The sequence below is a fragment of the Nomascus leucogenys genome, chromosome 19 (assembly GCF_006542625.1).
Source record: "Nomascus leucogenys isolate Asia chromosome 19, Asia_NLE_v1, whole genome shotgun sequence".
Lineage (NCBI taxonomy): Eukaryota > Metazoa > Chordata > Mammalia > Primates > Hylobatidae > Nomascus > Nomascus leucogenys.
This window is the reverse complement of record NC_044399.1, coordinates 67,498,422-67,522,416: the sequence shown is the minus strand read 5'-3', so window position 1 is coordinate 67,522,416 and position 23,995 is coordinate 67,498,422. Positions and strand designations below refer to the sequence as shown.

Below are 23,995 nucleotides of genomic sequence, written 5' to 3'. Positions count from 1 at the left end.
AATCAGTTGACTTTGAGTTAATAAAAAGGGAGAATTATCCTAGGCAGGCCTAGGATAGGAGGCTGCTAAGCATTTATGGGACACTGATAAGGTTACGTAGATTTTTCCACCCTTTAATTTATGGCTGCACTTCCTTTTTATTACTTGAGAATTTAAAGCGCACTGTTTCACACACCGTGGGGCTATAATCAAAAGGCAGAATTATCAAGAACAATCCATGTTGCCAGGCTTTAATTCAATGAACTTGTAAGATGCATCACGAGCGCTAAGAAGTCTAGTGAGCAGGACGTATGTGGGGGAGTCAGTCACTGCTCAGCCCTTCCTGCTGCCCTCTGCTCTAGCTCCAGGCCTCTTAGGGATGAGAGGATGGCGGTAGGATCAACCAGGTGAGAGTTATGGGGAGGAAGAACCATTCACCATTCTTGGTTCAGGGTCAAGTTCAACAGATGCTGGGGTGGAGGTGATGGGAGGAAGAAAACTTGGCTCCCACTTTACCAAAGGCCTCATTTTAGGCCTGAGTGATTAAGAATGCATCCCGGTGGAGAGAAAAAGTTCACCTAATAATATTACCTCAAAAAAGTCCACCTTAAAAAAAAAGGCACATTTAGATGGTGAAAGATAGTGGAGTGGGTGGTGATTATTCATTTACAAGAATGATGCTTTTTGTTCAAGGATTCACCACTCTAAGAGTCCTTGACTGAGTGAGCGGACTTCCTAGTGCATGCTGCAATGAGCTTCAGGAAATCTAGATTTGATTTACGCAGTTTTGGAAGAATAGCTCTAGAGATGAATGCAGTTTATCTCACGTGGCCTCACCCATACACGAACACAGCTGGACCCAATTGCCTCCCTGTCCCGGATGCGGTTACCTTCGGTGCCGTCGGGTTCTGCCTGCTCCTCACGCTGCTTCTGCTTGAACTTCATGTTCCCGTAATGCATCACGGCTCCCGTCAGTTTGTAGATCCCAACTTTCTCCTCTGAGCTGAAGCCCAGGATGTCAATGGCATTCTGGAAAGAAAAAAAGGACAATTGTCATAGAAGGAATCAGGGATCCATATGCAGCCTTTTCTTGGCAAAGACCTTACCTCTTTTTTATATAGCATATGAGACAGCATTTGCCCAAATAAGTGGATGACAGGTGGGGTGTGGTAAATTAGAAACCACTTGTTTCACGTGTTTGTGTGTGGGGGTGGAGACTGTGGGAAAAAGATGTGAATTGTCTGTTTCCTTCCATCAAAGTAAGAACTGATTACAGTCGGGCGCAGTGGCTCACGCCTGTAATCCCAGCACTTTGAGAGGCCAAGGAAGGCAGATTACAAGGTCAGGAGTTTGAGACCATCCTGCCCAACATGGTGAAACTCCATCTCTACTAAAAACACAAAAAATTAGCCAGACATGGTGGCCAGCGCCTGTAGTCCCAGCTACTCAGGAGGCTGAGGCAGGAGGATCACTTGAACCTGGGAGGCAGAGGTTGGAGTGAGCCAAGATTGCACTATTGCACTCCAGCCTGGGAGACAGAGTGAGACTCCATCTCAAAAAAAAAAAAAAAAGAACTGATTATGATCTTTTCCCACTGTACATAGATTTGGGGGGGCAGTTTTCTGGATGAGGCTATTGGGAACCATTTTATGATACTGAGAGCTGGGAATGTCATGGAGAATGACTGGGAAATAATGTATAATGGTTTAAGAGTTTGGCATTGTAATCTAGGAATTCCAGCATTGTTCAGACTCAAGACAATATGCATTATGGAATACTAGATCTGGAAGGGAAGATCATCAAAGATGGTATCATCATTTCCCAAATTAGAAAGGGGCAAGCTTTTGCAGAGCTCTATGTACTACACATTGGGTAGGCATCATCTGCATGTTATTAAATCCCCATGAAGCCCCTTTAGCTGTGCAGGTTTTTCCAAATTTCTGGATGAACCATTGAGGGTCTAGTTGGTAAGTAGCCTGTCATACAGGGAGGGTGTGATAAGACTGGGACTGGAGTTAGGTCTCGGTTCCTTCAAAACCTAGAGTCATTAGCTGGTTTGGTTTTATAACCACGTTGCCTGTCTTCCACCACAACGGTTTCAAAAAAAAGAAATCCTTCTCTGGGATACACATATTGATTATGCAGTAGGGTTTGCAGCCTGAGCCTGTAGAGTGTCCATTGGTAGGATTGAAACATGTTTGGACGTGTTTGGTGAGCAGGTAGGATAGACCCAGTAGGCCAACACTAGCAGGATGATATTGGAGAGTCAGGCATTCTTGGAGTGGCACCCCCTTTAGTGCAGAATGAGCCTATGCAAGGAGCTGGGATATATGGGGAGGAGAGATTCTGAGGCCATCATGGCCATCCCTTGAATCCATATCCCATTTCAGGGATGCATATCTCTGTCCTAGGGAGGGGTCATTGTAGGTTAAAAAAGAACTCTTTCGAAAACACTGAAAGGAGCAGGTGAAAGTGTCACTGCCTGAGGACCCTTTTGGAGAATGTCGTCTCCAAAGGGATGCAGGTGGAACCTGGGTATATGATGGGATGTCACTCCCATTATGAGGTTACCAATCAGTTGACTTGGAGTTCATAAAAAGGGAGACTATACCAGGCAGGCTATAAAAGCTCCGTGAGGCCAGGCACGGTAGCTCACATCTGTAATTCCAGAACTTTGGGAGGCCGAGGCGGGTGGATCACAAGGTCAGGAGTGCAAGATCAGCCTGGCCAACATGGTGAAAACCCGTCTCTACTAAAAATACAAAAATTAGCTGAGCGTGGTGACAGGTGCCTGTAATCCCAGCTACTTGGGAGGCTGAAGCAGAGAATTGCTTGCACCTGGGAGGCAGAAGTTGCAGTGAGCCGAGATCGCGCCACTGCACTCCAGCCTGGGGACAGAGCGAGACTCCATCTCGAAAAAAAGAAAAATGCAAAAAAAAGCTCCGTGAGAGGAAGGAGCAACAGCCGCATCTGGCAGCAGGCATCTCGGTGAGGACATGACTTAGGCATGGTGACTTTTAAGATTCCTTAGGTGGGCCTTTCTCAGGGGATGCGGGCCTTGTAGCAGTCATTAGCTTGGCCCTTTCTGTGCTTACAAGTTAGTGAAGACTGGGGAAACCTTATTAAAAATATATAACAACTTAAATTAAATTTGCTCTAAAACTGCCTCCATACATAGCAAACTATAACCTAAATTAGTACGTAAACAAACTGCAACCTAAGAGTATATTCTTGTAACAAATAGCTGAGACTCAGCCAATCACAGCAGCTGAGCTTCAGCCAATCACAGCAGCTGAGCTTCAGCCAATCACAGGCTGCCAAACTGATGGGACATTGTCCATATAACACAAATGCTTCATCACACCACCTGCAGATAAGGCAAAGACAGCTGTTTCTGTATGTCACTTCCTTTTTCTGTCTATAAATACTGCCTGCCAGGTTGCTGGGTGGAGCTCTCTGAGCCTCTCCTGGTGCTGAGTGTGGTCCAACTCATGAATCGTCCTTTGCTCAAATAAACTCTGCTAAATTTAATTTGTCTAAAATTTTTCTTTTAATGCTATTAGACCTAAGATAACAAGTTTATTTGATCATGAAAATTTTTCTATTAGTGTTAAAACAATTAGTATCAGCTGGAAATGTTACCAAATGAAGGCTAAGAAGCTGGTCATGGGGCAGTGTCTCTAGGATGATGGACAGGACCCCTTTTCGCAAGCTCTTGCAGCTTTTGTATGGGTGGAGCCAACAAGGGTGGAGATGAATTGCTCACAGACTGTATACTTTAACTAAAAATGTAAGTTCTGTAGTTAGGCAGACCTCTGTTTAAATACTCTGTCATTGGGCCTGGTGCAGTGGCTCATGCTTGTAATCCCAGCGCTTTGGGAGGCTGAGCTGGGTGGATCACCAGAGGTCAGGAGTTTGAGACCATCCTGGCCAACATAGTGAAACCCCAATTCTACTAAAAATACACACACACAAAATTAGCCGGCATGGTGGTGCATGCCTTGTAGTTCCGGCTACTTGGGAGGCTGAGGCAAGAGAATCTCTTGAACCCAGGAGGCGGAGGTTGCAGTGAGCTGAGATCATGCCATTGCACTCCAGCCTGGGCGACAGAGCGAGACTCTGTCTGAAAAAAGAAAGAAGAGAAGAGAAGAAAGAAAGAAAGAGAGAGAGAGGAAGGAAAGAAGGAAGGAAGGAAGGGAGGGAAAGACTCTGTCATTGACGAATTATGTCTTCCAGAAAATTATATGTATTTTAAGAATCAGCTTCCACATTTGTAAAATGGAGACAATAATGACATAATTTTGAGACCATAATGAGATAATGCAGGTAAAGCCACTTATCTCAGTGCCTGGCACATGTAAGTGCTCAATATATTTGGTTATTATTGTTATTATGATTATTAATCCTACAGGTACTTCCCCAAAATAAACACCACAGGCCTGACAGGTGTACTGAGGAGCTGGGTGTCTAAGGTGAGCCTAAAGTGAAAGGCAGAAAGAAAAATGGAGAGGCTATTACAGAGTGGGGTTGGTTTTCTGCTTTATACTTTTTTATATTTTCTAAATTTTCTTGACGAACCATGTAGATGGTTTTGCAACATGAAAACTTTCAACAAATGTTAGGTTAAAGATCTTATAAATGCAAAAATGCATTCCAGTTAAAATGCTAGAGAACAGAACTGAAGGCCGGCTTTGGTGAACCTTCTGGATTCCCATTTTGGAATGCTGTGAGGAGGTGCTGAGTAGGGAGGGGCCAATCCGTGCTGATTCTCTGAGCTCTTGATCTCTGAGATCTTGAGTCTAATCACTTAGTATCCCTGGATTTCAGCTTTCCCATTAGCTCACTAACATGTCTCTCAGTTCATAAACTCAATAATTCTGTGCATAAACAGACAAATAAATGGCATGCTTACATCTGTCGCCAGCAGTTCTTCACTGTCATCGATACTGGCCACCGTGACCTCTCCTTGGCTCACGAAGGGGAAGTCGAAGGGGTTGGTGGAGATCAGAAGCAGGTCTGTGAAACACAGATATCCCTTTAATGGCTTATGCATAACTTACTCTGGGTTTTTTTCTTTTTTCCCAATGTCACCGATTTGGAAGATAAGAAAGGTATTCCAAGAGCTTACCGATTAGTTCTGGCTTCTTGTTTGACATAATTTGGTAGAAAATATGATAGCTTCTCTCACTGGATAATTGAAATGTCACTCTGGATTTTTCTAATAGATCTAAGGTAACAAAAAATAACGTGATTTCAGGTTCCCAGGAGATGCTTTTGTGGCCAAAACACCAGTGGATTTACAGAGTGTTTGGACTCACAAGTTTCGATGTCTGCCGATGCTAGCTTTCCTGTGGCTCCAAAATGAATCCGAATGAACTTCCCCTGTCCAATAACAGGTGGACAAATGTTATAGTTATTTGATTTATGTGGTTTTTGTGGCTGGCCTTGGATAGGTGCTGCCACAGTGCTAGAGAACAGAACTGAAGGCTGGCTTTGGTGAACCTTCGGGATTCCCATTTTGGAATGCTGTGAGGAGGAGCTGAGTAGGGAGGGGCCAATCTGTGCTGATTCTCTGAGCCCTTGATCTCTGAGATCTTGAGTCTAATCACTTAGTATCCCTGGATTTCAGTTTTCCGATTAGCTCACTAACATGTCTCTCAGTTCATAAACTCAATAATTCTGTCCATAAACAAACAAATAAATGGCATGCTTACATCTGTTGCCAACAATTCTTCACTGTCATTGATACTGGCCACTGTGACCTCTCCTTGGCTCAGAAGGAAGGGATGCCAGAACATGGGCACCTCTCCACCTGGTGCCCAGTGCTCCCAAGCTGGGTCAGGAAGGACTCAGGTAGCTCTACCCAAGCACCTAGCCCTGTTCCTACAACTCAGGGGATGCCCACAGGCTCCTTCTCCAGCTCTCTTCTTGGGACTACTCCATTCTTGACTGCCTGCCTGGTTTTTATCCTGTTCTCTTATACCTGGATTCTTAAATCTTCATAACACCTTTGAATTGTAACTGGTTGGATTGTTCTGACTTTTTTTTTTGCCTGTATTTTAATAGATGCTACTTCTGAGATTTCTTGCCTGAGTTTCACATATGGCCGACTACAGACAAATCTGGCTCACGGGCCCGGGCTCAGGCTCAGGCCTGGCTCCCTGGCTGCCAAAAGAACAACACAGGGTCTAGGTGGCCCACTTTCTGGGGAGTGGGAGGTAACATTTCATATGCATGTTTGTGTGTATGCACCTGCTTCATACATTATCTGCTTAATTGGTCCTCAACGACACTGTGAGCAAATTTGAGGACAAAAAATGTTTTCTTGGTTTTTCACCCACAGTGTCTGAAATGTGGATGGTACTTAGTAATAGCCTCAATATTTTCTGAATGAACCCTAGGAAAAGTTAGTGAAGGATCAGTAAAGGCCTGCATGCACTGTAAGTGCTGTGTCTTCAGTATATTTAGCTGCTTAATGGAAGTCATCCCTAGCCTGCAAATATTTGGAGGGTGGAAAGAGGACAAAATAATTAGAATGATTGTGACTTCTGGGTCAGGGCTAAGAGTAGAGGCCCATGAACTAAGTAAATGGGAATGAGAAGAGGGAGTGCCTGAAGATATTGTCTTTCACTTTAAGCTGGTGTCAGGCCAGTGCAATAACTAACTTGGTCCAGGCATGGGTAACATACATCTGCCGTGTAACATGTGCCCAGATCTTCCACAAGGAAGAGGAGTTTATTTGGGCACTGGGGAGGACACAGGTGCAAACTGGCAGTGCACAGGGTACAAAGAACATATCCAAGGAAACAAAAGTCAAGGCTCAGAGCCATGGTCCTTGATGGATTATCTACTTCCTCATGGATAACTGTTTTATCTTTCAGGCGACAAAATACAAGTTTGAGACTATCCAGCTATTAAGATGTGTGAAGTTTTAATGTACTTTTGCAACCATAGGCACAAATGATGGCCTCGCCGCTGAGTACTTGCTCCACTGGTCAGTGAAATGAAATAGAGGGCTGGATGTGTGTTTATTTCCAATGGGAAGTAAATGTCTTTTTGATTAAGACGAACCTAAGTAAAAAGTTGAAGGATGGCATATATCCTTCAATATCTTCAGTATGAATCTATTCCAATTTTTTTTTCTTTTTTTTTTTTTTGAGACAGAGTCGCCCTCTGTTGCCCAGGCTGGAGTGCAGTGTTGCAATTTCAGCTCCCTGCAACCTCTGCCTCCCGGGTTCAAGCGATTCTCCTCCCTCAGCCTCCCAAGTAGCTGGGATTACAGGCATGTGCCACCATGCCCAGCTAATTTTTTGTATTTTTAGTAGAGATGGGGTTTCGTCATGCTGGCCAGGCTCGTCTCAAACTCCTGGCCTCAAGTGATCCGCCTACCTCAGCCTCCCAAAGTGCTGGGATTACAGGCGTGAGCCACCGCACCCAGCCTATTTCAAATTTTTGGGCTCTTCTGCCTTCACTAGGTTTTCCCTGCTCCCCGTCCCTACTGAACTGGAAGAGGTCGAATCTGCAAACTTAATTCACACTAAGGTTTCCGTGGCTAGGTCAATAGATATGGCTTAATGGACGTTAACATTTTAAAATGTTTCCACACAGAGAGACCCATTTTAACATAAAGTTGATCTCTAATTGTGGGATTTGAATCATGTGAGTGACTTCAGGATGCTGTGAGGTGACATTGCCTAGTTAGGGTAGGGCGGCAAATCCTCCCTCTGCCAGGACCAAGCCAACACCTTCCTCAAAGTGTATCAAAATATTCCAGGTGGGTAGATTGATCTCAATCACTTGGGGGTGGAAAAAGGCCCCCGTATATTCCAGTTTATGGGGCAGTTTTTCATATCTAGCATTTTAGGAGAGGGTATGGTTTTGGGAGGATACTTGAAAAGTGGGCTGGGTCTTACAAATCTTGAGGAGTTGTCATTCCTCACAGTCTTGGCATTTCCAAAGGCCTCCAGCAGCGGGTTGGCCTGGATGATCTGATCCTCCAGGGTTCCCTAATAATAAACAAGAAGAGGAAAAAGAGGACTTTGGATGGTTTTCTAAAGTAGCCCCTTGGTGACTAAAACGGTGGGTGCTCTGGGCAGGTTCAGGTAGAGATGTCGACCAGCTCCACCTGGTGGTCAGTGCAGTACCCACACCCCCACCCCAACCAGACCTGAGGGGTCTTCAAGGTCCCATCCCAGACAGGCTCTTATTAGCATAGCATCGAAGTGACTTCTGGTCATGCCAGGTTCTAGGCAGGAATATTACTCCCTCCATCAGAACATCCAGACTGCCTTTCTGATAACATTTCATTATAAATCATGGATTTTTATAACATGCGTCTCTGTTATTGCATGTAATATGACCCACCTAATATAGATATTTGTGTTCAAAAGGAGAAATAGAATGTGAGCAAAGCAAGCGACCCAGGGGATGATACAATAAAACAGTGGTTCTCAAAAAGGTTTTTTATGTAGCAAAAACATATGTTATGAGAATGATTATTCAGAAATCCACTATAGAAAGCAGAGTTTTCACCTTCACCTCCATGACTACTTTATCCTTCTGGGCCCAGAGCGATTTAGAAACTACTGTCAAACCTAGTGGTTCTCAAAGTGTGGTCCCTGGACCAGCAGCGTGAACACTGCCTGGGAATATATGAGAAATGCCAGGTATGGTAGTTCACACTCGTAATTAGCACTTTAGAAGGCTGAGGCAGGAGGATTACTTGAGGCCAACGGTCTGATACCAGCCTAGGAAAGACAGTGAGACTCCATCTCTACAAAAAATTAAAAAAAACTAGCCAGGCATGGTGGTTCCTGTAGTCCTAGCTACTCGGAAGGCCTAAGCAGGATGATCGCTTGAGCCCAAGGGTTTGAAGTTACAGTGAGCTGTGATGGTGCGCCACTGTACTCCAGCCTGGGTGACAGAGTGAGACCCTGTCTCTACAAAATAAAAAGGAAAAAAAAATGCAAACTATGAGGTCCCACCCTAGATCTACATAATCAGGAATTCTGGGCCAGGGCTCTGCCACCCTTTGTTAAGAATCTCTCCTGTTGATTCTGATGTGTACTCCAGTTTGAAAACCACTGGTGTAAACATTCCTTCTCCAGAGGAGGATGTGGAGTTGGTCAAGGTCCCTCAGCTGTAGTTGATGGAGCTGGTGCTAGAACTCAAGTCCATTCTAGTGGAACCACTTCCTGCTTTCCTCCATGTGATACTGTGATATAATAGGAATGGTATATTTGGGTCTTTTTTCCAGTTTCCTGGTACACAGCTCCTAAAACCCTTGGAATATCTGAAGTGATAAATGTCTTTTTGTGTGCTAATGAGATGATTGGTGGCTTCGGGGTCCTGGACAGCTCAGGATGGGGGCTGGTTGCCAGGGAACCAACCACGTGATTAGAGAGTTGGAACTTTCAGCCCTATTCCTGACCCCGGGAAGGAAAGAAGGGCTGGAGGTTGAGTCAATCATCAATGGCCAGTGATTTAATTAATCATGCTCATGTAATGGAACCTCTATAAAAACCCTACACAGAAGGCTTCAGAGAGGTTCCAGGCTGATGAACACCTGGAGGTACTGGGAGGATGTCACCTGCAGAGACCCTGCCCCTCCCCCATACCTTGCCCTAGACATCTTTTCCACTTGGCTTTTCTTCTGCATCCTTTGTAACATCCTTTATAACAAACTGGCAAATGTAAGCAAAGTGTTTCTCTGAGTTCTATGAAGCATTCTAGGTAATTATCAAACCTGAGACGGGGGTCATGAGATCCTCCCAATTAGTAGCTGCTTGCTTAGAAGTTCAGGAGGCCCGGACTGGTCCCTGGTATCTAAAGTGGGGTCAGTTTTGCAGGACTGAGCCCTTAACTTGTGTGATTTGATGCTTTCTCTAGGTAGTTAGTATCAGAATTGAATTGAATTGTAGGACACCCAGTTGGTGTCTGCAGAGAATTGGAGAATTGTTTGGCATGGAAAAACCCCATACATTTGATGGCAGATGCGTTCTGTGTGAGGATATAGAGAGGAAAGAAAGAGTTTTTCCTATTTGCCATTTCTACTGAGTGCATACCCTGCATACACTTGGTGCTCATCCAGGCTTTAAAGTATACTTATTCCAATAAGCCTCCGGATGCAGGTGGCTGCTCACCTGCATTTTGCCTGGCTGTGTCTCCTTCTTCTTGTCCCCAGTAACTGCAATTGTTGCAAAATACTGGATGACACGCTTGGTGTTCACAGTCTTCCCAGCTCCGGATTCTCCGCTGCCAATTTAAAAGTAAACGAGATAAAGGAGAGTAGAAGGGAGGGCACTGGTTTCCAAGTCATGATGGTACAAAGAGGTGTTACTCACGTGATGAGGATAGACTGGTTGTCTCGATCTAGAAATGCAGAGGGAAGCAAAACAAAACAAATAAACAACAAACAGAATGTTACAATAAAGTAATATTGGGGGTTGGTTGGAGAACATAGGCTCTAGTTAATGTCTTTGCCATTAACCAGTGGTATGATTTGGGCACGTCTAATCTTCTTTGGGACAGTTTAGGCAGATTTCTCAAATGTGGCATGTGCAACATGACCAGCCTGGGAGGTGAATGATTCTCTACTCACTGTGGTGAAGCCCACAGTGTGGAAGTTACTCATGTTTACAGAAGTTTAACTCTCTGCTAGTCCTTTCCCATCGCCCTTTTCCATAAAGAAAGCAAGTGTCAGGTTCAGAGCTTGTGGGGCCACAGCTTTTTATTAGCATTTATAGATGCTGGTTGGTTTTATTGCATTTTTCTTTTACCTTTACCTTCTGCTTGTGAAAAGTGATACTGGTTTTTCATTTACAATAGAGCATGGATTGAACTGTGTCCTCCTAAAATTCACATATTGAATTTCTAACCCCTAGTACCTCAGAATGTGACCTTATTTGGAAATAAGATGTAAACAATATGCAGGGGTCAAGATGAGGTCATGCTGGAGTAGGGCAAGCCCCTGATCTAATATGACTGGTATCCTTATGAACAGAAGAAATCTGGAGACACACAAGCACACGGGGAGAATGCCATATGAAGATTAAGGCAGGGATCAGGGTGATGCTTCTACAAATAAAAAACAACAAAGATTTCTGCTGGCAAACCATAGAAACTAGGAGAGAGAGAGGCATGGGCCGGATTCTCTCTCAGCGTCCTCAGACTAACCAATCCTGTTGACACCTTGACCTCGGACTTCAATCCTCTAGAACTGTGGGACGGTACATTTCTATTGTGTAAGCCCCCCAGTCTGTGATACTGGAGCAGCCATAGCAAACTAATAGAAATCGTGGTATTAGTCTTCCCTTTAAAATAAATGTAACATTAATTAATTTCAAGAAAAATATTAAGTTTGCAGACATGGCAAGGATTGTGATTGTGAGACAGAAATGACAGAAGTTTGGGCACCATTGCATTAGATGATTTTTAAGCATCTACAGGTTTCAGATTCAGAGGCTTGCTTCTTTTTTTTTTTTTTTTTTTTTTTTTTTCAGATGGAGTTTCACTCTTTTTGCTCAGGCTGAAGTGCAGTGGTGAGATCTCAGCTCACCACAACCTCCTCCTCCCAGGTGCGAGCAATTCTCCTGCCTCAGCCTCCTGAGTAGCTGGGATTACAGGCACCCACTACCATGACTGGCTAATTTTTTTTGTATTTTTACTAGAGAGAGGGTTTCATCATGTTGGCCAGGCTGGCCCCGAACTCCTGACCTCAAGTGATCCACCTGCCACGGCCTCCCAAAGTGCTGGGATTACAGGTGTGAGCCACCACACCCGGCCTTGCTTCTACTTCTAGTATCTGCTCCAAGTCAAGTCAGGTGAAGGTTGAACAGACAGACTTGATATTAGGCATCATGGCATGACAGTGTTACCATGTCCCTACTCCCCAGGTCATTCTGGAAATTTAAGGAGGTGAAGGGGGGCCTGAGTTTGGGGAAGAACGCGGGAACACTGCTTTACCCATTTCTCCAACATAGCATTCCCTGAGTGGCTACTGATATGGTTTCTCTTCAAAGTACACCTGGATTGGGGGTTCCCTGGGGACAAAGGTAGGGCATCTCCTTGTGTTCCACATTATCCCAAATAAGCATGAGCTCAGTGTAGCTTCAGCCATAACCATAGGCCTTGTCATGCACTGTGACTGGCAATGGAAGATGTTGTACCCCTTGCTTTTCATCCCCAAATCATCTGACTCTCCAAAGATCCTTTGATTATTGCACCATTCAGATGGCCAATGCCCATCAAAAGCTTGAAAAATTAACTAAGGATGGCTTCAAAAAATATGAATCAAAGAAATCACTCACCAGTCAGCATGAACTGATAGGCATTGTCAGAGATAGAGAAGATGTGGGGCGGGGCCTCCTGGCGCTTTTTGCCTCTGTAGGCAGCCACCACCTCGGGCTTGTACACCGGCAGCCACTTATAGGGGTTGACGGTGACACAGAAGAGGCCTGAGTAGGTCTGGGAAGATCAGAACATTTATCATTTGGATCTCGTTTTTACTCAGAGAGAGACATGAAATAAAAAGGTGTTTACAGACACTCACGTAGATCATCCAGGCTGCGTAGCGCTCTTTGAGGTTGTACAGAACAGCAGGTTCATGCAGGTGAGTCATCATGGCCATGTCCTCGATTTTGTCAAATTTGGGAGGGTTCATGGGGAAGACCTGGTCATTGTTCAGAGTGAGCGTCTGGGTATTGAGAGGAAAAGCAGGTAATAAATGGGTGAGCCAAGCGCCCACATTGCACTTTACTGGTGTGGTGGAAGTAGTGAGATATTGTGGAGCAATTACCCCATTGTGATGGATAATTTTATGGATAATTTCCATGCCCCAACATGATCCATAAACAACGGTTCTTGAAGAATCTTATTCTGGTCAAACTACGTAACCAATTCCGGTCTGATGCCCCTCAGTCATCCTGCTGTCATGTGTACCAGGAGTGGGTTACAGGTGTGCAGAGCTTTGGAGCCCTTTGGCCCCAAGGCCAGGTTGCCTCTGTTTACCCTATTTGGTTGTGAGTGCTGTGATGAGACAAAGGTTGGAAGGTTACAAAGAACTGCTCCAAAGTGTTCTGTGCTTTTCCACCTCAAAATCTCTGCTCATGAGGTTTCCTTCAGCTGGAATGTCTTCATGAAAATTTTGTTTAGAAACCTTCAAAGCTCAGCTCCAGCACCAGCTCTTCCACGACCCATCTCCTCTCTCCCCTATTGCTACAAGGCTCCCATAATTATTTGTACCTCTGCTCTAATAGTTCAAACATTTAGGGGTGCATCATGGTTCTTTGCTGAATATTTTCAGAATATTATTTAATTTTTTTTCCCTCTCTGTGTTTTTCCCACCTCTCTCCCCCATTCAAGCTGGCTCTGCACTCCATGGCTCAGGAGAGATAGAAAATAGGGCAAGAACAGCTACTAGGGAGGCTGAGGGAGGAGAACGGCGTGAATCCGGGAGGCGGAGCTTGCAGTGAGCCAAGATTGCGCCACTGCACTCCAGCCTGGGCAACAGAGTGAGACTCCGTCTCAAAAAAAAAAAAAAAAAAAAAAGTTGGGCAAGAGAAGAAAAAGAGCTTGTAATACTTCCTGGATTTTGTTTTCCAAAAGCCTAAGTCCTTAGGAAAACTTTGAGGGTTTCGCAGAAAAGGTAAAAGGAAGGAGTTTTGCTAGTATAGACCAAATGGTTTGAAGAAGGGAGGCCCTTCCACTCCACCATCCAAGACTAGAAAAAGAGAGACAGACACTCAAGGTAGCCAAAGGGGAGGTAGAAAAGTCTATGCATCCTGAATCTTTAAGGACTGGGAGTTGTTTCTTAATAGATCCTCCAGGGAGGCTGTGAGTCCCCCGTGTAGTGGTGTGTAAGGTTCTGAAAATGTGACATATCCCTGAGGCGGTGGTGGGGGCACCCCAAGAGTGACTGAACACATTTTTTCCCAGCCCACTTAAAAAGGACTGGAATCAGAGGTTAAGTTTAATGACAAAAAATAAAAGCAACGTCTGTCTCATATGCCTGAGTTTGTGAAATGAGATTCATACTTGCCATATACATCTTTGGGAAACTTTGGGAAAGCAGGTGCAGAGGTATGCTTATATTTGCAAAGCGACCAATGCTGTGACCTAGACTTGGTGGATGTCCAGTAAGTACTGAATGGTACATGATAATTCTCCACATTAAACGAGTCAATGGCTCCTGAGCTTCCTCTGTAGGAGCCACTCTGCAGCCCAGAGAGGTATAATTGGTCGGCCCATCCAGTATCAGCCTCTTCCTTAAATAGATCAACCTTTTCTGCCCTCACCTGCTGCTTTCCTCTAAAGCAAACACCACAAAATCCCTCAAAGCCCAAGTCCTTGGAGAAGGAAAGAGGCAAGAGTGAAGATGCATGTAATAGCGGTTTTCACCTGCTACTTCACCACAACACAGTTGAACTAAGTTTTGTGCTGTCTTCAGATTCCGAAGGACCAGCATGCAATTTCTAATATTCTACTCCAGAGAAAAATGAGCATGCCCATGTTATCAAAGACATCTGGAATCAACACTTACCCGGTCATCGAGCGTCTTGACTATGACTTTGTCATTTTCCCTAGTCTGGATCATGCCTTTCACGTACATTTCCTTATCATCCGCTACAAAGCAGGCTTTCTTGGAATCGAACGGACGATTTTGAGCCTCAATTCTCTCCTTCTCTGGTTTCCGGAGGTAGGGAGCTGCTTCTCCAAAAATGGCCATTTCTGCATCAGAGCTCATGACTGTAGAGGGCTAGGAAGACCAGAGGGACTGCTGAGTCTTGTGCTTGGGTGACTGCTGAAGCTGCAGGGCCCCTACCCTTATTCTATTCAAACAGGGGGCCAGATTCAAAGGCTCCTAGATTGAACACAGGTCCTGAGGGATCTATGGCCAGGTCTAGGAGCTTAAAGTGTGCAAGCGGGAATAAGCTAAAGGGGATTATTTTATTCTAACAAAAAAGTATGGAGGTTGTTTTTTTATCCTCTGAGTGTCGATTTTGGGAATATTTTAGTTCAGCCCCATGTGTGCATGTCTGAATCAATTAGAACCAAGGTGAACCCAATAAAAGAGGCTTCAGGAAGCACTTTCTTTCTTTCTTTTTTGAGACAGAGTTTTGCTCTTGTCACCCAGGCTGGAGTGCAATGGCTCGATCTCGGCTCTGCAACCTCTGCCTCCCAGGTTCAAGCGATTCTCCTCCCTCAGCCTCCAGAGTAGCTGGGATTACAGGCGCCTGCCACCACACCCAGCTACTTTTTTAATATTTTTAGTAGAGAGAGGGTTTTACCATGTTGGCCAGGCTGGTCTTGAACTCCTGACCTCAGATGATCTGCTCGTTTCGGCCTCCCAAAGTGCTGGGATTACAGGCATGAGCCACCAAGCCTGGCCTAGGGAGCACTTTCTAAATCACTCATCGTGTTTGAGCCTGTGATCTCAGTGTCATTCTAAAATCTTAAGAATATTTGAAAATCATCATTGGAATGCTGATAATTCTTAATAGACATTTCGGTTAGCCCCGTGAAAAGTGAATGACTTGAACATGAAGATTTGTCACATTTGTTTAAATAACAAGATGATAGGAGGCAAAATGGCCCAGGGCGATGGTCCCAAACTTTAACATGCCCGAATCCCCTTGAGGGGCTGTTAAAGCACAGATTACGGGCCCCATCCCCACGGTTTCTGATTTAGTAGGTCTGAAGTGGGGCCCAAAAATGGGCATTTCTAGCAAGTTCCCAGGTGATGCAGATGCTGCTGATCCAGGGACCACACTGAGGATGGCTGGCATAGTGGCTTCCCGTTCCCAGAATGGTCCTTGAAATGCAGCAGCTTCATGCAGGACTTCATTAAGAAATGCAGAATCTCAGACCCACCCAAGATAATGGAATCAGCACCTACTTTTTAGCAAGATCCCCAGGTAATTTCTATGCATAGGAGATCGGGAAGTACTGGGCTTCTAAACTCTAAACGCGGTCTCTAAACTTCGTGCCTATCAGTGTCAGGGTGTGACAAACATTGTTTAGTTAGATTAATACCCACCTTAGAACTCGCTGCATGGTGCGTGCGTGTGTGTGTGTGTGTGTGTGTGTGTGTATGGGTGTGTGTGTGTAGGGGGTATTAGTCTCTCCCTTATCCCTTGTATCACTTTCTCCTAAACTATCTCCCTTTGCTGCCTTTCTTGCTCTTCTCTTTATGTATTTTTTCCTTCTTTTATGTAATGTATTGTCCCTGTTTAGAATGCAGAAAATTCATCTTAAAGTCCTAGCACTGATCAAACCGCTTAAGCTCTCTAGGGCGCAGCCTCTTCCTGCTTACAAGGGAGAAGCCAGCCTCGCTCCTGTCTAAGGTTTGTGTAAGTCCTGTGTGGACTGTTCCTTTTCTCAGAATTTGCTTCTCCCATTCCTCCTCTGCACTTCTTCCCTCTACTCCACTACCTATTTTCCTCAAGTCTCTTTCCTCTTTCCTTCCCTTCTCTCCTCTTTTCTTTCCCACTTAATTCTGTAACTGACATAAAATGGAGTCAAGTCATACACACACACATGCACACCCACACATATCTCTCTATATCTGTCTTAAGAAATAAATCTTTTTTTTTTTTTTTTTGAGACTGAGTCTTGTTCTGTCTCCCAGGCTGGAGCGTAATGGCGCAATCTCGGTTCACTGCAACCTCTGCCTCCCGGGTTTGAGCAATTCTCCTGCCTCAGCCTCTTGAGTAGTTGGGATTACAGGCGCCCAGCTAATTTTTGTATTTTTAGTAGAGATGGGGTTTCGCCATGTTTGTCAGGCTGGTCTTGAACTCCTGACCTCAGGTGATCCACCCGCCTTGGCCTCCCAAAGTGCTGGGATTAGAGATGTGAGCCACCACGCCTGGCCTGAAATACATAATATTTTTTGAATAAGGTATTTTATGTCCTCTTTTTATAGTGGGAAAGTTGAACATGTTATGGTTCTCTCCCCCATCTTAGCCTTTATGCAATTGTTCTCTTTATTGGTAACTGGCCATTGTTGAAATATCCTTTCCTGTGATTCTGTGGGGTTCTGTCTTACAGAAAGAAAAGCATCCGCTTCCCGCGGGGCCTTATTCAGATAAGTTGCATTTTAGTTATACTTTGTCCAGTGGCTCTGCTGAACCATCTGTGGGTTCGTGGTTAGGTTTTCATAGTAAGGGACTGGAATTCAAATGTAGCACCCACAAATAAGGCTCTTGGCCTGCAGCCATCATGCTGGTTTAGAGTCTCTCAGTTACTACCTGGAGGATGAGAAAGAATTCATCCACATGGCTTTCTTCTCTCATTTCTTTGAAGATAGTCCCTAATGTAATGGCTTAGGTGGATTTCACTACAGCAGCAGTTTTCAAACTTTGTGGTTTCAGGACTCCTTCGCACTCTTAAAACTAAATGACTGAGAGCCCCATAAGATTTGGTTTACGTAAGTCATATCTATTGATATTTACCATATTGGAAATTGAAATTGAGAAATTAAAAAATATTGACTAAAAATTACTATCAAATTCATTACATTAACATAAATATTTTATTTTATTATTTTATTGAGATGGAGTTTCCGTGTGTCATCCAGGCTAGAGTGTAGTGGTGCAATCTCAGCTCACTGCAACCTCCACCTCCTGGGTTCAAGTGATTCTCCTGTCTTAGCCTCCTGAGTAGCTGGGACTACAGGCACCCCCCACCATGCCCAGCTAATTTTTATGTTTTTAGTAGAGACGGGGTTTCACCGTGTTGGCCAGGCTGGTCTTGAACTCCTGACCTCAAGTGATCCTCCCGCCTCAGCCCTCGAAGTGCTGGGATTAAAAGCATAAGCCACCGTGCCTGGCCAACATAAATACTTTAATAAAAACTACCATGTTTTCCAAAACAAAAAGATTAGCGAGAAAGGTAGTGTTGTTTTTCATTTTTTGCAAATCTTTTTAATGTCTCCTTAATGGAAGACTGTTGGATTCTCATATCTCCTTCTGTATTCATGCCATTGCTGTTATGTTTGGTGAAAGTAAATATAAAATATTTAGCTATGTAATTCAGAAAAGGAAAGAGTATTTTAATCACCTTTTCAAATAATTGTGAATTTTCTTCTTAGATACTCTACCAAAACTTGATAAGTGGTAGTTTCTTAAAGGTTAGTTGCAATGTGGAATCTGAAGCCATATCAATAAGCATTTTGTACTCCATTACATTATAATCCACTAGTCTGTCTTGCATTTTGAGTGGATCTTCTTTTCCCATATGTGGATTTCATACATTGGTTGTTTGGAAAATACTGGTTCACTGAATTATATAGTACTTCCAAATGTGGACACATTTTCTTACACAATATTAAAAAAATTACGATCATCAATATCACCACTGTGATATCATTTGAAAATTCTTTCAGTATTAGGAAGCCGTCAAGCTAATGGTGGCAAATACATGTTTTCCTGTACGCATTCTTGTTTGTACTTGAAGGCTCAAAGTTGTGATTTATAACAGATGCTGTCAGTTTTTTCCCCGAGATGACAACCACATTGTTCCTTTTGGAGAACATGTTTGCCAGATATCCAAGTCTGAATAACCATAGTTTGTCTGCTAGTTGGTCTTTTAAATAAAAATGGTGCTTTATGAATAAAGTGGCTAGTTCAGCTTGCAACTCACACAAATGCACATGTGCTTTTCCAGGAGACAACCATCAAACTTTGGGGGACTTCCCATTTCATCACATAAAATTATTAATGAAACTTTTTAGTGCAAGTGTATGGTAGTGAAGAATACAGTAATTACTAATACAGTTTGGTGCGGTGCCTTGGTTTGTAATAAGGTACCAGCCATTTATTCATCCTTGCTTTTGCATCACTCATGCAGTGAAGATGGCAAATAACAGCTGGGTATTATTGTGAAATTGTTTTAGCCTCATGTACCTCCTGAAAAGTTCTTGGGAGTCTACCAGGACCCACAGACCACACTTTGAGAATGGCTGCCCTACTGCATAAGGGAACCCTGACTGATTACAGGTTTACGACCTTATAATATGTAGCTTGACTTAGCGTTAAGCATGATACCCAAAAGTGTTGGAAGATGATTTACTTCAAAACCATCTGCAACATAATCTCTGTGGCTGGGACCAGGGAATCTGATTTTTTGATAAGGTCCTCAGAGACATGTTTGGGAACTACTGGTTTAAAGCATTACTTTGCTTGTATGAAACTACTCTGCTTTTCTAAAGCCAAAACCATGGCACAGTCTCGTTGCTTGTACACAAAATAATTTTAGGCAAATGTTTCTTAATTTAATATTTGTATGCTTATTTTAAAGCCTATTACCTTATTTTATCAAAATGTGCCATCAATTATAAGTTCCACAAATAAAGAAAAAAAATGCAGCTAATTTAAACTGCAATGCTTCTTTCATAGATTGTAATATGCATCCTCATTTCAGAGATAAATTTGTAAAAAATATTAAAAAATCAGAATTGATGGAAATAGGGTAATATTTGTTTAACGTTTAGGAAGTGTGCTACATCCATGTATTCTATGATATAAATCAGTGTTTCTCAAACTTAAATGGGCATATGAATCCTACTGTGAATATTCAGTAGGTCTGGAGTTGGGTTTGAGCTTTTAAATATCCTACAAATTTCTCAGCTAATGCTGATATAGCAAGCATATAGGGTAACTTTTTAAAACAAATAAGAAAAGAAAATGAATCAATGTAAATAAAAATATTAAGTAAATTGACAGTATTGATGTTAACATGGCTATTGCAAAACTTGTGATGACAATAGGAGAATAAAGTCTGAAGTCAGGGAAAGGCTGCCATAACTGATAGTTGAGCCACATTTTTAGTCCTCCTGGAAAAACAAGGCTTTTACATCTGGGCCTCACTGAGAGTTTTCAAGTAGAGATTTTTCTCCCTTCACTTACTCTAACCGTGACTCAGAACCCAGCATCTCCTAGTAGTGTTACCTAGATGATGCTTGAGTTATCCCTCCATATTCCTGCAATGGTGCATCTAACCTAGTTGAATACTTTTAGGCACAACTCTTTTCCCTTTGGGGCAGGTTTGATAGGCCAAAGATTCTTCTTGCTTTAAATTAAAATCTGGCTCTCCGTAACTTCAGACAATAGTTTCTCATTCCACCCCTTGTAACAGCAGAACGAGTTCAAATCTTCCTGCGTGACAACTCTTCACCCTTTTGATGGCCGTTCTGTGTTCTGCTTGGCTCTATTGTCTCCATGCTAAATAGTCTCAGCTTCCTTTGCTTCTTCTATGATGTGCTTCTGAATCCCTTACCATCTCAGTCACTCTTCCCTGAACCCACTCCTGTTAATCTCTTAAAGTGTGATATCCAAACCACCTGTCACCCTCCACTGGAGTGTGCCCTCACCTCTCTTGACCTAGGTGTCATGCCTGAGGTGGTGATTGCCTGTTGGCAGCCACGTCTCACACTGCTGACGCACCACTCCCTGTCAAGCAAAGCCCCTCAATCCTCTCCGTGCATGCAGTTGTGAAGTCAGATCTTCTCCCTATATTTATGCAACTGTGAGTTGGGACCCAAGGGAAGACCATTCATTTTTGACCGATAAACTTCACCTTGTTAGATCCGACCAAGTCTCTAGGCATGACTCATGCTGCCCACTGAGCACCACCCTCTAGAGTTTCCTTAATTAGCCTCTTCTCTGTTCCAACAGCAGGACCTGCTTCCAACGTTGCATAGCTGTGCCCCTTCAACCACCTCTGTTCCTGTCTTTAAGGGCCTTCTAATTGAGATGACCACCCCCGCCTGCCTAATCTCCATCACCCACTTGTGAGGGCTCCTCTCTCTCTATTTACCCTCTGTGTACCATGACACTACTCTCAACTTTCATCCCTCTCCTGGGAATTTCACTGCTACTGTGTCTTGTCAGCAATGGTGTGGTCATGATTCAATGACACCTTGGCTTTTTTGGTCCCAATTCATCTAGAATTACCTCTAATAAACACACATTTTAAGGGGATAGGGTTTTTATTACCACATCGGCCATAGGATTGAACGGATCCCTCCCCATTCCTTCAGTATTACATGTGAGGGAAGGTGCAGCTGTGTGGATTCAGGGGTGCAGACTCTGATCAAGGAGCAGCAAAGTTAGCCTTTGTGTAAAGACTGCATTTGGACCCTATGAACATCGTGTTCTGGGCCAACTAAGTACTGTATATTGACTTGGAGCTTGTATGTCAAAATTCTGCATTATATTTTGTACATTTTGGTGTAATGAGCAAATACGAGAAGCCATTCTTCCTTTGGTAAAACCTGTATATATTTTAAAATCTACCTTTAAGAATAGTTAAGTTGTTGGTTTCAAATTCATCAGTTTCATCTACTTATGAGTGTGGCAAGAATGAGAACGTGTATTACCTTCTTGGTTCCCAAGTGACAGTCAGTGTCCTTCAGGAATAAAGCGTCTTCCTGGGGATAATTTGAGAAACAAAAAACAAACCAAAAAAAAAAAAAAACCCCCAAATGAGCTACAAAGAGTTTAAATGAATATAGAAACTATGTTTGTTCTAGTTTATCTACCTTAAATAGATACACAGTAGACAGTGTGGAATGAAATAAATTTACTGTTTTGAATTTTTACTTTTGATTAAAATCATTATTCTTTAAATGGTTATTTACAACATTTAATTAATACTCTCTTGAGAAACTTCTGTGTGTACAATGTACTGTGTCAGCTCCTTAAGGGGGTATGAAGAAGAAAGTACAGTATCTGCCCTATAGAAATGCAAATGTTAGTAAGGGATAAGAGAATGCTCAAATAAGTCTTTGAACAGGATTAAGACAAATTTTTAAGGAGTCTAAACAAAGTACTATGGGAACTTAGAGAAACTGCTTCTGACTGGGGGGCTGGGAGGGGTCAGGGAAGAAAGAAAGTAGGGAGGGGAATGCTCCAGATTGCAGCTTGGATGGTTAGGGGCAGTCACCTTTTTTCAGCAATAGGAGAAAAGTTATAAATTGTGGACAAAGACTTCTTTATTCTCTTCAATGCTTTAAATTCCCCCTGAAGATGATGAAGGTAGGGCAGCTGAAAAGTCACCTGGGACTAAGGAATCTCAGCTCTAGGAGTTTATAAACTACATGGCTATCTCAAGGAGGCATGAGTGTCTGAAAAATTTTCAATATCAAATGTAATCTAAGCAAACTTCCCATTTACCATTCAGTGCTTTTATGGAGCCAGGGGAGTAGTTCATGAAGCCCTATTTAGGTAGGGACAGACACTTGGGATTTGGTTTACTATCTTTGTTGCCTCCTTCCTTCTCTGTCTTTAATGCATCTTAAATAATCTCCAGCTACATCCTAAAATTCTCACAATTTCTTAAAAAATTAAAGTATTATATACTATATTCTGAATCCTCAATTTAAAAAAATATGGAGGCAGATCTACAGAAATTCTAATATCAGTTCTGTTAGTAGCTGTTATGATTTCTTTGGGCTTCTATTTCCTTCTGTAAAATGAATCAGATGCACCAGAAAATCTCCAAGATTCCTTTCAGCCCTATGAGTCTATAACAGAAAGTTCTCCATAGAGATGGTGGCCTGAATTCAAAGTATCACAAGTCTCTGAGGGATGCTATTGCACTGTCAGACACAATCCAGTCCCAAGTCCATAAAATATGCCATGTGAGAACAGTCTGCAAACCAGTCAATTCATAACAGACTATGACACTTTGTAAGATGGGTAAGATGCTTGGGATTATTTTTTCCCACAACCATTTTTCAGAAATCCTGACATGGGAAACAAATAACCATAAAGATTTCAAATAATAGCTTAAGCAATCACAGAAGAGGTACCACAAGTTACCAAGTTAATTTGCCAACTGAACAGTAAAACATTGACCTAAATAATCAGAGGAGGAATCATGCATTATACTCAGTTTTGTTCTGCAGGTGAATATTTTTTGTCTTATAATTGCTTATATTCTTGTCTTTTCACCCCTTGTAAAAGTTTCTTGAAAGGCAGTTGTCTTGTCTTTCCATCTTATCTCCAACCTTGCCCTCAACACAAGACCTTGCACTTAGTAGGCCCTCCGTAAAGGCTACTTCGTTGTCTTCCCCCCTTGACTCGTAACCTGATCAGGTGCAACTATAGCTACATGGAGCAAAAAAGTGGGCACTTGTGAGCACTTACCTAGAGATGCTGCAGTCACAGCAATTTCGGGAGTATGACCCCCCAGCTCTCTTTATACTCCCAAATCTGCCAGCCCAGCACTCTAACTTGGCTATATTTGGGGGATCACCATTTACTTGTTAGATGTAAATGCGTCGTAGCCCTGATCTCTCACTCTTGTTACTTGGATAAATGACCAGCGGAGGCTGCATAATGCCAAGTCAGCTGCTTGGGGATTTTGACGTTGGACACAGATCTTTGAGACTTAGAGAGTCCTAGGGGCTGAGTGGAACTGGAGCAGAGTGTGCTAAGAAGGTCACTGAAGGACAGAACCACAGGATGCTTTGTCAAGCAATGGGTGATCACTAGTGTGGACAGTAACTACACCTCATTTACCCGGCATTGGTATGGGATGGTGTGCTTCTCGTCTCAGAAATCTCTGGAAATTTAAGGTTGACCTTTTAATACATCCAGTCTTATTTATGTATTTGTTTGTTTAAAAATCTACTGGAAGAAAAGCTTTCCAAAATGTATTTTACATTATCCTGCTCTGTGTAACCTACTATCTTGAATAGAATTTAAGCTTTTCTTGATCACTCTGGGGGTCTGGGAGATGATATAATAAAGTCATCAAGGATCTGGTTCTTGGTGGGTCATGCCTGCACTAATTATTCCTGCTGTGAATTTTGGTGTATACTTTTATTTATTATTATTATTATTATTATTGAGACAGAGTCTTGCTGTCTCCTTTAGGCTGGAGTGCAGTGGCATGATCTTGGCTTGCTGCAAACTCCATTTCCCGGGTTCAAGCAATTCTCTTGTCTCAGCCTCCCAAGTAGCTGGGATTATAGGCATGTGCTATAATCCCATGTGTTATATATAGGCATGTG

General features: G+C 43.1%; 1 protein-coding gene across 1 annotated transcript in view; it reads right to left on the bottom strand.

The window, feature by feature from the left end:
• Nucleotides 1-23,154, bottom strand: part of MYH13 (myosin heavy chain 13) — a 72,459-nt gene extending 49,305 nt beyond the window's left edge. The window contains exons 1-12 of the mRNA XM_030800529.1: nucleotides 23,127-23,154; nucleotides 21,356-21,406; nucleotides 14,519-14,734; nucleotides 12,530-12,673; nucleotides 12,288-12,444; nucleotides 10,323-10,350; nucleotides 10,122-10,233; nucleotides 7,893-7,985; nucleotides 5,298-5,361; nucleotides 5,108-5,206; nucleotides 4,892-4,995; nucleotides 870-1,008 (exon numbers count right to left, since the gene is read on the bottom strand). Of these exons, the coding sequence (XP_030656389.1) occupies nucleotides 870-1,008; nucleotides 4,892-4,995; nucleotides 5,108-5,206; nucleotides 5,298-5,361; nucleotides 7,893-7,985; nucleotides 10,122-10,233; nucleotides 10,323-10,350; nucleotides 12,288-12,444; nucleotides 12,530-12,673; nucleotides 14,519-14,722 (1,144 nt within the window). The 5' untranslated portion in view covers nucleotides 14,723-14,734; nucleotides 21,356-21,406; nucleotides 23,127-23,154. The remainder of the gene's footprint in view (nucleotides 1-869; nucleotides 1,009-4,891; nucleotides 4,996-5,107; nucleotides 5,207-5,297; nucleotides 5,362-7,892; nucleotides 7,986-10,121; nucleotides 10,234-10,322; nucleotides 10,351-12,287; nucleotides 12,445-12,529; nucleotides 12,674-14,518; nucleotides 14,735-21,355; nucleotides 21,407-23,126) is intronic.
• Nucleotides 23,155-23,995: the final 841 nt, after the last annotated feature.